The 15751-nt window shown below is 41.6% G+C and overlaps 1 protein-coding gene across 1 annotated transcript in view; it reads right to left on the bottom strand.

The window, feature by feature from the left end:
- Window positions 1-15442, bottom strand: part of LOC143996145 (mycocerosic acid synthase-like) — a 99987-nt gene extending 84545 nt beyond the window's left edge. The window contains exon 1 of the mRNA XM_077491031.1: window positions 15302-15442. Coding sequence (XP_077347157.1) covers window positions 15302-15359 — 58 coding nt within the window. The 5' untranslated portion in view covers window positions 15360-15442. The remainder of the gene's footprint in view (window positions 1-15301) is intronic.
- Between the last annotated feature and the right edge of the window lie 309 nt (window positions 15443-15751).

The following is a 15751-nucleotide window of genomic DNA, read 5'->3' as shown; positions in this document are numbered from 1 at the left end:
CTAATATGACAATATTGTGAAAAAAAAATATCTTGATTTTGCAAAGAATTGTGGGAAAAAATGACAACTTCAGAAAACTCACCATGCCTCTTTCTAAATACCTAGGAATGTCTTATTTCCAAAAAGGGGTAATTTGTGGGGTATTTGTACTTTTCTGGCATGTTAGGGTCTCAAGAAATGAGAGGCAGTCAGTACTTCAGGTGTGATCAATTTTCAGATATTGGCACCATAGCTTGTGGACTCTATAACTTTCACAAAGACCAAATAATATACACCAATTTGTGCTTATTTTTACCAAAGATATGTAGCAGTATAAATTTTGGCCAAAATTTATCAAGAAAAAAATACAAATTTACTAAATTATATAACAGAAACTAAGAAAACATTTTTTTTTTACAGAATTTTCAGTCTTTTTTCTTTTACAGCGCAAAAAATAAAAAACCCAACGGTGATTAAATACCACCAAAATAAAGCTCTATTTGTGTGAAAAAAAGAACAAAAAATTCATATGGGTACAGTGTTGTATGACTGAGTAATTGTGAGAGCACTGAAAGCATGGTATTAAACTCACATATAAGGGTGCCTAAAAGTCTGGCACTCGGTGTGAACAGCAGGTAAGTTCCCAGGAAATCTGCCCATAAGCAGTGCCACTTTTGCACTTGCAAAGTTTTATTCACATCAGCTGCCAATTGTCAATTTTTATGTTATCAATTATTCATATCAATATTTAGATTTCTTTGGCTCTTTGTTTTTTTTTCTTTTTACTTTAATTATCACTATACATAGGGTTTTCACTAGAGCAGCCATGGATTTATTTAACTACATGGGTAGTAGATCCTTTGATATGGGAGATCTATTCAAGAAAGCTGATGATATGCAACATGATAATCTGGACCAATGGTTCAAATTACTTAAAACCTCTATGGAAAGACAGATATGCACATGGTGGGATATTGCCACTATGGAGCAATACATTAGTGACAAGATCACATCTAGAAGGGATGGGATTTAGGACCCAATGGTGGAATGACTGAACAGCTTGTGACTGATGGATAGAGTTCTTCAGTCAATGTAAACAGAAATTAATAGGGGTCATTATACTTTGAAGAAAATGTAAGTTTAAGAATAAAGAACAGAAAATCTCTGAATTAAAGGGACTTATGTCCCGTTAATGAATTCAGGTGAATATCAAGAAAGACAACTTAAGTTACAAGAAGCAGTTCAGAAAATAGATAATGACACCAAAGCCAAGAAATTGAAAAAGTATTCAAGAGTAGGGATGGCCTTGCGGTTCGCCCGGTGGTCGGTTCGCGGCAAACTTTGCCCGTTCACGATTCGCCAAACCCTCGGACTTCTGGCGGTGTTCACGTGGTGGACATATGCGTTTACATTGTGAAAGAACTTTGACCCATAATGACACATCCATCATGGGGTACAGGACAGCCAATTGAGACATTTTAGCACATGGACAATTGGACATACCCCCTACCTTATAAATAGACCTGATCTGGCCGGCATTTTACATTCTGTCTTTTGTCAGTGTAGGAACAGGACGCTGTGTGGAGCAGGGACAGTCAGTTTAATTACTAGCTATTACTATTAGGTCCACAAAAGTCCTTTTAAGGACTGGTATAGGTGTACAGTGTATATAGGGTTGTAATACACTTAGAATATACTTTCTTTCAAGTATATTGTGCACTGCTGACTGCTGTGCTGCTGTGTGCTTGCTGACCGATTCTGCAGCTGTCTTTTATCAGTGTAGGGACTGAGGGACAGTCTGCAAATCACTAGCTACTAGGTTCACAAAGGTCCTTTTATGGACTGGTATAGGGTTGTACACATATACTATACATTCTTTCAAATATAGAAAGCACTGCAAATACTTGACTGCTGAGCTGAGTGCTGACCGATCCTGCAGCTGTCTTTTATCAGTGTAGGGACTGAGGAACAGTCTGCAAATCACTAGCTACTAGGTCTATAAAGGTCCTTTTAAGGACTGGTATAGGTGTACAGTATATAGGGTTGTACATGTATAATATACTTTCTTTCAAATATAGAAAGCATATTATACTTGACTGCTGAGCTGAGTGCTGACTGATTCTGCAGCTGTCTTTTATCAGTGTAGGGACTGAGGAACAGTCTGCAAATCACTAGCTACTAGGTCCACAAAGGTCCTTTTAAGGACTGGTATAGGTCTACAGTATATAGGGTTGTACACGTATAATATACTTTCTTTCAAATATAGAAAGCATATTATACTTGACTGCTGTGCTGCTGAGCTGATTGCTGACCGATTCTGCAGCTGTCTTTTATCAGTGTAGGGACTGAGGGACAGTTTGGTGTTTGGAGCAGGGACAGTCTGCAAATCATTATCTACTAGGTCCACAAAGGTCCTTTTATAGGTATACAGTATATAGGGTTGTACACGTATAATATACTTTCTTTCAAATATAGAAAGCATATATAGTGCACTGCACTGCTGTGCTGCTGACTGATTCTGCAGCTGTCGTTTCTCAGTGTAGAGAGGGACAATTTGGTTTTTGGAGCAGGGACAGTCTGCAATTCACTAGCTACTAGCTAGCTACTATTAGGCCCACAAAGGTCCTTTTAAGGACTGGTATAGGTGTACTATTTGGTGTGCAGCATATAGGGGTGTAATACACGTATAAAATATTTGCACATATAGAAAGCATAGTATAGTGCATTTCCACTGTGCAGCATTGTGACTGCTGAGTGGTTCTGCAGCGATACTACAAAGAGTGACAAACGCAATAAAAAAAAAGTATTATAACTGGTGTGATAGACCAGTGGCCACCAAAAACGACAAATTGAAGCGGGGTGTTATATACCTTCTTCCACATACATACTGCACTTCTCTAGAGACTTTTGTCACAGTGTCATTTAAAAAATGACAGGCAGAGGAAGAGGCAGGCCCTTCCACAGGGGTGGTAGGGGTAGGGTAGGACCAACATGCTTGAGCCAAAGTGTCAAATTGCAGAAGGTGCGTGCGATTACATCAAAGGACGCACCAGACTTGGTTGAGTGGCTCACTCAGCCTTACTCTTCTGCACCCTCCTCATCCTCTCGATCTGCCCCCTCTTCATTCTCTGCTGTGTGCACCCCCAAAGACACTACCACCAACACCACCACCACCATATAACTTCCGCTTGAGTCACAGGAATTATTTTCCGATCCATCACAATACATTTCTGATGCACAGCCATTCTTGGCATTGGATCAGGAAGAGGAGGTAGCAACAACCGCCACTCAGCAGTCTGACGACAGTACCCAAATCAGCCCAAGGAGGTTGGTCCCCGCTGTTGCTCCCTACTCCGAGATCTCTAATTATAGCGGTGGGGAAGGTGATGTCGATGATGACGTGTCTAGTGATGCCACGTGGGTGCCCACAAGAGAGGAAGAGGAGGGGGGTTCAGAGGGTGATATGGACCAGCAGATAGGGAGGAGAAGCAGGCGGAACTTAGATTGCACAGGAGGGACAAAGCAGACTGCTAATGTATCAGGAGCGAGGCATCAACCATGTACGGTCACATCTGGCGCTCTCAGGACGCCGGCACATGGCTCTGCAGTGTGGGCTTTTTTTAACGTGTCCGCTGCTTACAATAGTGTTGCCATCTGCAATCTTTGCAGCCAACGCATAAGTCGCGGTAAGCCTAACACTCACCTAGGGACAACCGCCTTAAGAAGGCACATGAGCTGCCATCACCGAGCCCAGTGGGAGCAACGGAACCCACAAAGCCACACTCCAGGCTCTCACCGTCCAGCCTCGTCTTCTACTTCTCCTTCTCCTCTCTCCTCACAATTGTCCTCCACTCCACCTTCCATCATGCCGTCCTCACGTTTTTCTGCAAAAGGCAGGCTTCCGTGGGCCAAATGTTCAAGCGTAAAAAAACAATAATGCCGGATAACCCTCTTGCCCAACGGTTGACAGCTGGCTTGTCAGAATTTTAGTAGATTACAACAGCATACTGGTCTAAATAGATGTAGAGTCCCTATATACCAACATCCGGCAAGCAGATGCCATAAAAGTGATAAAATGGGCTATGAACAAGTTTACCAACTTAAAGTTTAAACAGAAACAATTTGTTCTTTGGAGCCTTAAATTGGCCACGATTAACAATTTTTTTCTGGTATGGGGGGCCAACACTATAACCAGATTCAAGGGTGTCTCGATGGGAGCGAAATACGCCCTGAATGTTGTTAACATCTTCCTCAACAAGTGGGAGGATGAGGCAATATATGGTGATATGTGGCCAAACCTATTAGCTTATTACAGATATATCTTTTTACACTGATTGTCTGGCAAGGGACGGTAGAGACTCTTATTGAATTTATTCAACATATTAATACTAACCCTTGTGGAATGAGATTCACCATTAATATACATGATCAGCATGCAGATTTTTTAGATCTACATATATACAAAGATAGAGAAAAGCTTAGAACTAAAACTCACTCCAGGCTACTGATAGTAATGGTCACACTCCTATCGGTAGTTGCCATCACCCTCAATGGAAAACTGCAATCCCTAATGGTCAGTTTATTCGTATACGCAGAAATTGCTCAGTGTTCAAAGACTACATAGACCAAACCAATGTATTAATACAGAGATTCCTGGATAAGGGTTATACCCTTACCAGGTTGCTGGAAGTCAGATAACTGGTGGGAAGAATAAAAAGAGAAACACTTCTAGAAAGTAAACAAAAACGAGAAAACATCCGAGACATCACTTTTATAACAGGCTTCAATAAGCAATACAAATACTTAAAGAAGATCTTTAAGAAGTATTGGCCAATCCTGCAAAAAGATCCTACACTTAAAGAAATATTACCCCCAAACCTAAATTAATTTATCATAGAGCCCCTGGGCTGAGAACCAGATTGGTTAAAAGTATTCCTGATCCTCCCAATCAGGAAAGGACAACTATGTTCGACTTCAAGGGTTTCTACAGGTGCGGGAGATGCTTGCCCCGTAGAAGCACCAGGGCTGCACCTAGGAAACGTATTAATTTTAAATCTAATCAAACCATCAAACAATATCCCATAAAAAGTTTTTTTCACATGCAATACCAGACATGTGACCTATGTCCTAGAGTGCAGTCGTGGGAACCAGTATGTAGGCCGTACATTTCGGACATAGGCGATAAGTGTTGGGGAGCATATTGCCAACACACATAATGGTTTTCCAGAACACAGCGTGTCATATCATTTCAAAATGGTACATAACTGTGACCCCTCTACTTTATCTTTTTACACTATTGATACTATAGATAGACACTGGAGAGGTGCTAATATGGTTAAACAGATATCCCAAAACTAGTCTAGGTGGATTTTTGAGCTCCAGACCCTCGCATCATTAGGGTTAAATATTGAGCTGGACCTTGTTTTATTATGAATTTTTCAAATTTGGCATATTTTTCATTATTTTATATATATATATATATATATATATATATATATATATATATATATATATATATATATATATATATATACTTCCATCTACAAGCGTTTTGGATAATAACTACCTTGAACCACTAGATGGCCTCAAATTAGTATTATGAAGGCAGAGAGACAAGTACCTATTTTCAACCACAAGATGGCACTAATGTGTATTTGTAGGTACAAATGAGTTTCTGATAGAGAAATAAAAGTTTTTTTCCACTTTCCGTTACTCCAGTTTTTGGAAGTTATATTATAATTTTTAACCCTCTGATTTTACGATCTACATCATACTGAAATGTTCAGGTGTGATGTTTTAAGTATGTGGTACACCGAATGTGTTATTAAAGAGATTGTGAGCACCCTAGAGTAAATAGCAGGTAAAAAATCCCAATAAATCCTGATTGGATATAATCGCACGTGACCTAAAGTGAGGGTATTTATTTATACCCTCAGCAAAAATGCCAGAACAACAACTTCCTGAAGATGGCCCATCTGATTGGCTGAAACGTGTAGAAGTTGGCCCACTTTATCGGGTCATCACGACACACTTACGGTCCCAGAAATCAATTAGTATACCGCGGCGGCGGCTTACCACTGCTTAAGGGCAGATTTCCTGGGAACTTACCTGCTGTTCACACTGGGTGCCTGTCAGGGATGGCTTAGCCCTTCCTTCTCTGGGCTGGCTGCTCAGCTGTCGGCTAATTGCCAGCTCTCATCTCTCTCCACAGTTACCCAGCTTTTCCTAATCCTGCTCGTCTGATCCGCCTACTTAAAGCTGTCCAGCTCACTTCATCTCTGCCTTCGCCTTGGTCACATCACAAGAAACCATCTCCTGTGGTTCTGTTTAAAGACTGGTTTGCTGACATCCCTTCTGGCTCCTTATCCTGCTTGCTGTTGCTTCACTTGGATCCCTGACTTCTGGCCTGGCTGATTACCCGATCTGGTTATTGAACTCTGGACTGGCTGACTACTCGATCCAGTTACTGGACTCTGGCTATGTTTTTATTACACTTACTCTACCTTTTTATTGTTATTTAATAAACAAGTGTGATTTAATTGTACTTCTGTCTCGGTCTGATTCATGGTTTCTGACAGTGCCAGGCTTTTAGGCTCCCTTACATATGAGTTTAATACCATGCTTTTTTTTTATCTGGAATAAGTGTTTTAAACGTTGCTGCGCAATGAGGCTTTTTCTGTAATTTTTATGAGGAACATCTGCCCCAAACAACACTGGTACATAGAGGAATGAGGCATGCTTTAATATGTCCATTCATATGAGGAAACAACTATTTTAAACCACATCAGCCCACAGAAAATCCACGGGGACTGCCCCACATGCATGTTTGACCAAACTAGAAATAGTTGGTCCATTTGGAGGGGTGCGCTCACATCTATATGGGGGCACCGTCTTGTGGGCACATGTCAAGCACTTATCAAGCACGGATTCATATCCACTTTGTAGAGCACAAACACTTTACTTGGGATTTGGAATTTTTATTGCTTCAAGGTTATTGATGTTTGCAACCAATTATCTGCATGGGATAATGTTTCAAATGTGATATTTATTTAACATTTTTGACACTTAGCGCGGGATGTTTTATAAAGGGCTGGATATTAAAATTCAGAGTAACAGTGACAAGGGTAGTTGATCCAGGTAATACCAGATTTTTAAAATGTAATACATTTAAAAAATATTGTTTTTTTTTTTTACTCTCCTCAGCTTTGTATTGTTTTAATTAGTATGTCCAGAAGAACATTACCTCTAGTTGGGGCTTCAACCATTTTACACATGAAATTGTCCTGCATTACATTCAAGAAATGACGACCCTTAGTTGAGTGTTCAGTTCCGTCTGCCCAATGAATATCATAATAATTGAAGTCCCACAAGATTACATGATAACATGGCCCTGCCTTCCTGCCATTTCTAACTGTGAAATACATTGAATCTCCTCATCCTTTTCAAGTTTAAGGAGACTATAGGATACACTCACTATTGTAAAGAAAGAGAAAAACAACAGGCGCAGCAGATCTATCTCCTTAACTCAGCGAAATGGTGTGATAAAATTTAAATAGACACAGAAAATAAAATATAAAAATCTTTTTCAGGTTACCCTATAGCAGCCTCTCACTGCAAAAATACCCAATATTCTCTCTATGATAAATACAACTTATAGATCCACAAATCATCAGATTCATCATTAGCGGCGCTCTTGTCAAAATTAAAAATGATCAGGCTAATAATAGTAATGATATTCAGTCAAACTTATAATAAAACTTCTCAAGTTTAAAATAAATAAACAGCTGAATAATCAACACTTGATAGCAATATCAGATGGTGATTGAGAGAAATAGAGAGTCCAGACACAGATGATGATATCAGTATTTGTCTGTTGAATGTGCAACCTTCCACCAGATTACTCCACATGTGGATCACACACCCCTCTGGGGTTCAAACTCACCACGATTCCAAGCAAAAAGGGCCTTGCTCAATCATCACAGAGCTCTGCTTCCTTGTACCTCTTTCCCATCAGAGTTCATAAAAGGGTTCAGTCAGAACAACCATATGAGGAAAAGAAAAGTTCCATATTGTCCAGGTCTGCTTTAAAACTTTTATTGAAACTTCACAATTTAAAACAGCTTGTCCTCTTTAGATAATGCCACAGTCCTTGTTCTATTTAGGCAAAATAACTGGTTGTCATGCATTATTTAATAAAGACTAATGCTGAGGAGATAGGGGACAATTTCATGAGATGCTGCAGTACTCCTCACCGCAACTCTCGTCATCCAATGCCGCTTCTGGTTTCTCCACTCAGCCTCTTGGAACGCAAGGAACCTGTGCGTCACTTCCGTCACTTGGTAATGTTATTCCTCATAGTATTTACTGATGGGGGAGGGGTATGGTGGCACTGCCAATTTTGTAAGATTAAATATGTGTGTCTGGTGTCTTACATCATAACATCCATTACATGCTCAGTGTAAGCCCCTGTACACACGGTCGGACATTCTGCCAACCAAATACGTCGGATTTTGCCTGTCAGATCTTGTCCGAAACTGTTGCATACACACGGTCGGACTAAGTTGTCGAAAAATCCGATCATTCAGAACGTGATGACGTAATTTCGTTACGATGGGACTAGTAGTCAATAGCTTTGATGTAGGAATTTGATCTGAACATGCGTGGCACTTGGTCCGATCAAAATTCTTTACACATGATCGGAGGTATGTCCGATCAAACCAGTTGGTCGGAAAATATTTCCAACATGTTGGAAAATTGGGTCCGACGGAGATTCGGACGGAATCAGTCCGATGCATACCACACACAGTCGGATTATCCGACGACGCGGTCCGATAAGACGCATTCCGACGGATTCTCCGACCGTGTGTACAAGGCTTAAGTGATGGTCCATATAAACTATTAAACATCATCTATAACAAATATATAATCAATATAAATAAAGTGCTTATGGTGCAAACTGTTACCATCAAATAGTTTCAGTTTATCAATTAGGACTAAATTCCTTAAACAACAGAAAATTCTAATTATAAGTGTATAATCTTTGTTCTCTGGTGCAAAAATACAGTCCAAAAATTGACAAAACTGTGTTCTAGTGCCGTAACTTGCAAAGTAGCTTGTGCATGAATCTGACACAATTTTCAGTGCAAAAAGGTGATTCACTTATGCTCCCCTTCTGGTTCCACACTCACCAGAAAGATGTACCCCTGCAGCGGTAAAGCGCGCCCAAGCAGAGATACTTCTGATCTCAGTGCCGATATTGATTCCTCTTACACAATGGTTACAGTCAAATGGTAAGTTCACATATGGATGAATGGGTAAAAATTGACACTCATAGCATGAATCTGTAAAAAATATCAGTTTATTTAATCAAAGGCAGGTTGTAACTTTTAAAACCGCACTATCAATAGTGTTGGAAGATCAGTACTAATCATTTACAGCTGAGAATCTGGGACATAACTGGAAGTGACATGATGGCTCTCCAAGCTCTGCCTTATGCGTTTCGTCATCAGACGTCATCAGAAGCTGCCTTTTCTGATGAATTTCCGTCTGTGGAACGCACGGCATCCCAGATTCTTGGCTGTAAACGATTGTTACTGATCTTCCAGCACTATTGATAGCGCGGTTTTAAAAGTTACAACCTGCCTTTGAATAAACTCATATTTTTTATGGATTCATGCTATGAGTGTCAATCTTTTCCATTCATCCATATGTGAACGTACCACATGACCATAACCATCTGGGAAGAGGAATCGATATTGGCACTGACATCAGAGGCAACTCTGCTTGGATGCGCTTTACCCCTGCAAGGGTACATCTTTCTGGTTAGTGTGGAACCAGGACGAGTGAATTACCTTTTTGCACTGGAAATTGTGTCAGATTCATGCACAAGCCACTTTTTAAGTTATGACACTAGAACACAATTTTTTCTATTTTTTGGACTGTTTTTTGCACCAGAGAATAAAGATTATATTATTATATTTTTCATTTTCTGTTGTTTAAAGTAATTTATTACAATTTTATGAACTTGAACTATTTGATGGGCACGTTTTGCAACATAAGCACTTTTCACTTTATTTATATTGAATATTATATTTGTTGTAGATGATGTTTATTAATTTAAATGGATCATTACTTACATTGAGCATGCAGAGGATGTTATGATGTAAGACCATACACACATATTTAATCTTACACAATTGGCAGTACCACCATAACCCGCCCCCATCAATTTAGACTATTTCAACAACCCCACCTATTGGAGTTTTTGGGATAGGCTGCAGCCACACTTATCTCTATATATACTTACCTTAGCCCTTGTACACACGGTTGGACATTCCGACGGAAAATGTCTGATCGGACCGTGTTGTCGGATAATCCGACTGTGTGTGGGCTCCATCGGACTGTTTCCGTCGGAATATCCGACAGACAAAGTTTTAGAGCTGGGCTATAAAACTTTCCGACAACATGATCTGATCGGACTTTGTCCAATTGTGTGTAGAGAATTCCGATAGGACAAAGTGCCACGCATGCTCAGATCAAATTCCTAGACCAAAGCTATTGGCTACTAGCCTGAACGTAGTCCCATCATAACGAAATATTGTCATCATGTTCAGAACGATCGGATTTTCCGACAACTTTGTCCGACCGTGTGTATGCAACAATTTCGGACAAAATCCGTCGGACAAAATCCGTCGGACAAAATCCAATGGATTTGGTTGTCGGAATGTCTGACCATGTGTACAAGGGCTTAGAGCGGAATTAACAATTTATATATAATGATATTCATTACACTCACAATCAAATCACTCTTTACATACAGGCATACCTCTCCCCCTCTTCTGTCTACCCTCTCCCTCTGATATAGGGGCCACCCTTGGATAGTCTCAAGCCAGTCTTGTGAGCTATCAAAAAACATGTAGAAATGTCAGGCAGCACTAAAACCCCACTAATAAATAAATATCAATGCAAAAAAAAGCCGCTGCACTACCTTACAAAGATAAGATATTTTTCACAGCAATATCACAGCAAAATCATAAAGTGCTACAATGCATAAAGTTCAAAACCATAAAGTACTACAAATCAATTATTAGTGCAAAAAAAACTTAAAGTGCATCAAAGTGTCCATTCCAGTATGCATTGGCAAATATATGTGTAGCAAGGGCCCCGACCCTAGAAGCTTAATGGTGACCTCCAGATTCAGGGAGAGCTGACATCCTTTGTTGTAGAGTGGGTTACGAGGCATGGTGGGTGTAATGCAAGAAAATGATGGGCGCCAGTCACTTTTTGAATGCGAACAAGAGATTTATTGTCTCTTAACAGAACTGTGGGGGAGAGGGGGTTAGGGCAGGGGCCCCTTGAGTAGATACAATGCTAATTGGCAGACTCCAAGACTTGTATAAGTCTCCAGCCAGATAACACTTCTGTATAGGTAGGACCGCTGTCTCCTATGGCAACTAATCTTGTGACAGTCAGTTGTACATAACTCTTGGTAACACAAAACAGTCCTTTTCTTATCTCACAGTATCCCACTGTAGATCTTTACTCACTGAGCTCCCAGTCTCTCACTAGACATTCAGGTCCCAGTTCGTCACTGGATCTTCCACAGCTATCCCGCTGTAAACTCCTCAAGCGTCGCCCCTGCTATCCTGCTGAGTCCCTCACTTGGCACTTGCTGATGCTTTCCCACTCCTTCACCGTCCCTGGTTGGTGAGAAGACTGCTCTGGTATTTGCTCAAGCTTACCGTATATACTCGAGTATAAGCCGAGATTTTCAGCCTCTTTTTTGAGGCTGAAAGTGCCCCCCTCGGCTTATACTCGAGTCATCGCCGTCTGTCTGCCCGAACAGCGTGTCGAGCAGACAGACAGCGGCCATTCTAACTTTCAAAAGCCGCGCCTCCCTGTCTGTGATAGGCGGAACACAATTTCCCAGCAGTCTGTGTTCCGCCTATCACGGACATCCGCTCATCCTCATACTACGGACGAGGATAAGAGGATGTCCGTGATAGGCGGAACACAGACTGCTGGGAAATTGTGTTCCGCCTATCACAGACAGGGAGGCGCGGCATTTGAACAGGGGAATGGGCGCCGACGAAGAGCGGTGATCCTGGGACGGGACCGGACGGAGGCTCGGCTCGGGACGGGACGGGACCGGACGGAGTCTCGGGACGGGACGGGACCGGACGGAGTCTCGGGACGGGACGGGACCGGACGGAGGCTCGGGACGGGACGAGACCGGACGGAGGCTCGGGACGGGACGGGACCGGACGGAGGCTCGGGACCGGACGGAGGCTCGGGACACAGGTAGGCTGGACACACAAGGCCACACACACACACACACACACACACACACACACACACACACACACATGGATGGACACACACACACACAGGGATGGATGGATGGACACACACACAGGGATGGATGGATGGATGGACACACACACACACAGGGATGGATGGATGGATGGACACACACACACACAGGGATGGATGGACACACACACACACAGGGATGGATGGATGGACACACACACACAGGGATGGACAGGCATATCTCACCCTCGGCTTATACACGAGTCAATAGGTTTCCCAGTTTTTTGGGGGTAAATTGGGGGCCTCGGCTTATACTCGGGTCGGCCTATACTCGAGTATATACGGTACTCACTATTAGTGGCTACAGCTTCTACCTCTGAGCACAACTGAACCTTCTTAACTTTGTTGGACTTCAGTCCTGCAGTCCCAACCTTATGCTGCTTCTCCTGCTCCTGGATAGGCCTCAGGCAGCCTAGCAGCCAGTGGCCCCCTGGATAGGCCTCAGGCTTCCAGCCTAGCAGCCCAGGGCAACATAACACATGTCCACCTAGACAGCCTTCCAGATGGCACAGAAACCCGATCACCTGATTCCACCTAAATATATAGGCTCTCCCAGCAGGCCAACGGACTAAAAAAGCCCCTGACAATTGACTGAGATACTCATCTATTCGTGATCTGACCTTGCTAAGCCCCTGCCATTCTAATGCCACCCGCCACAGTGCAACCTAGGGACAGAAGAGAAAAGGGTGCAGCAATTCCAGAGTTAGAGAGAAATCAATTGATCTTCTCATGCTGCGTACACACAACCGTTTTTTCCATCAGAATAAACTCTGACGTTTTTTTCCGATGGAGTTCCACTGAAACGGACTTGCCTACACACGATCACACCAAGGTCCGATTGTTTAGAATACAGTGACGTACAACACATATGACGGGACTAGAAAAAGGAAGTTCAATAGCCAGTAGCCAATAGCTACCCTTGCATTGTTTTTGGTCTGTCGGAACACCATACAGACAAACAGTTTTCCTGATAGGAATTGATTCCGTCAGAAAGATTTAAAGCATATTCTATTTCTAGGTCCATCAGAATTTAAAAAAAAAAGTCCACCGAAGCCCACACATGATTGCAATATCCAATGAAATGATTCCGTCTCACTTTTTCTGCCGGAAAGTTTGGCCATGTGTACACGGCATAACAATCAACCGGGAAAATTACCTCCTGGAAAACCAAATATATTAGCAACCCTGCCTGAACACCAAGGTGCTACATCTGTCCCAAAAATAATCAGATGACAAAATGAAGTACATTAAAAGTGCTCCACTCAAAAATGAAATTTCATTTGTGATCCTTCCACACCAGAAATAGTAAAAGTCACATGCACATCCTTCTAGACAGCATTCAACTCACCATAGGGGCTGGACCTTTGTTACATAACAAAAGGTCAAAAGCGCAATATGGAATTATGTATTCTTTCCTTCACAGACCAAGATAAGCTCCACTCATAGAGAAAGAAATGGTGGGGGAGACTGGTTGTGTAAAACCTCTCTCAAATGTGCATTTGACATTTTGTTATCTGTCAGAGGTCCATCCCTTGTGGTGAGTTGATGGCTCTCCAGTAGTGTGTGTAATTTCACTTTTTTCCAGTAGAGTGTGAAATTTCACTTTTGAGGGAAGCACATTTATGTGAGCTATCAACCCAGGTTTCTGATATTTCCACAAAGTCAAAGTCCCCCTCAAATATCAGAAGTTCTAGTTTTTCCATTATATTAACCAGGCTTCTGGCATTTGTGTACATAACCAATGTGACATCTGTGCAGGTATGGGTGCACGCACCCTGGTACGTTTGGGACCATGCACCCACACAGTTGTCACATTGGGAGCATCGGCTGTGTCCCAATTGACAGCATTGAGACTGCCCACTCAGAGATCCATGGAACACCTGTGCATCCCTAGCCATCAAACAGGGCACAGATTCATATGCCACTTGAGAACAAGACCTTACTGTAACCCAACTACCTTCATTTTTTTTTTTTTTTTTTTTTTTTTTTTTGCGCATACATTTTCTGTTCAGTATTTCTTAGGGTGTATGAAAAGGCTAAATCAATTTTTCTAATTTTGCATATAGTGGAGAAGGTTTGACCCTCTGTCACATTTAAACTGTTGTCTGTATACTACCCTGGGATATTCACCATCTCTGTTTGGGCAGGAAGGTGAATCATTCATTGGAGACAGATTTTCAACAACAACAGTCTTAGCCCTTGTACACACAGTCGGAGATTTCGACAACCAAATCCGTCGGAGTAATTCCGATGGATTAATTCCGGAAGAGGTCCAGAAGTGATGTTGCATACACAAGGTCGGACTAAGTTGTCGGAAAATCCGATTGTTCATAACGTGATGACGTTATTTCGTTACGACGGGACTACGTTCAGGCTAGTAGCCAATAGCTTTGGCCTAGGAATTTGATCTGAGCATGCGTGGCACCTTCGGAGTAGGCTACACATGATCAGAGTATGTCCGATACGAGCATTTTGTCAGAAAATTTTACCGGCAAGTTGGAAAAGTTGGTCCGTCAGATATTCCAATGGAAACAGTCCGATGCAGACCACACACAGTCGGAATATCCAACAAAACAGTCCGATAGGAAACATTCCAACGGAATCTCCGACCGTGTGTACAAGGGCTAAGACAAATTTCCCCCTGATTTGCTGGGATTTTTACGTTTTCATATTCTGTTCGGAACTCAAAAAAGGTTTTGGGTATACTGTACATACATTTTAAAACACATTTTTTACTGTTTCCATTCCTTTTGCGATTTAACTAATTTTGCACTTTGCCTATTTTCTGCTTTGTGATAATTGTTTGGCACTGAACATACAAAGGAGGGCATAGTAAAATGTATGGTTATATTGACACAGGCTTTTTTTCGTTCATATGCATATTATACAGCTTACTAAACACTGCATATATCATGGTTTTATCATGTGTAACATGGTTTGAAATACTCACCACCAGGAAAATTGCATCCTATTCCAACTATTGCTATTGCATCTTCTGGGTAATCCATATTCCAGTATTTTTAAAAGGTAAATGCTAACCGTATACTGTAAGATAACCATAAGGTGAGGAAAGGTTTTTCCAACCTGATTAATGCTGGGAAACAAAAGAAGAATGTGTTATAATCTCTGTGATAATTATATTTGCTGCACTGCAGATTTGGTATATGGCACAGAACAGTTCAAAGATCTTATGATATTTGTTCCCTGCTCTAACTTTGTGCACATCTGCCCTCCTTTTTTTGGTGAAATTACATATTTCTCAGAGTCTACATTTGGATACCGTTCCACAATACCTGGCAGAGTATCCACTAAGCACACCAACTGCTTCAGCAATAGAGACCTCCATTGTGCTCTACAACCCACACATTAACTGCCTCCACCAATGTTTCCTATACCCAGT

The sequence above is a fragment of the Lithobates pipiens genome, unplaced genomic scaffold (genome assembly GCF_037356315.1).
Source record: "Lithobates pipiens isolate NorthernLeopardFrog02 unplaced genomic scaffold, aLitPip1_a1.2 Scaffold_19, whole genome shotgun sequence".
Taxonomy (NCBI): domain Eukaryota; kingdom Metazoa; phylum Chordata; class Amphibia; order Anura; family Ranidae; genus Lithobates; species Lithobates pipiens.
This window is presented reverse-complemented; position numbering and strand designations above follow the sequence as displayed.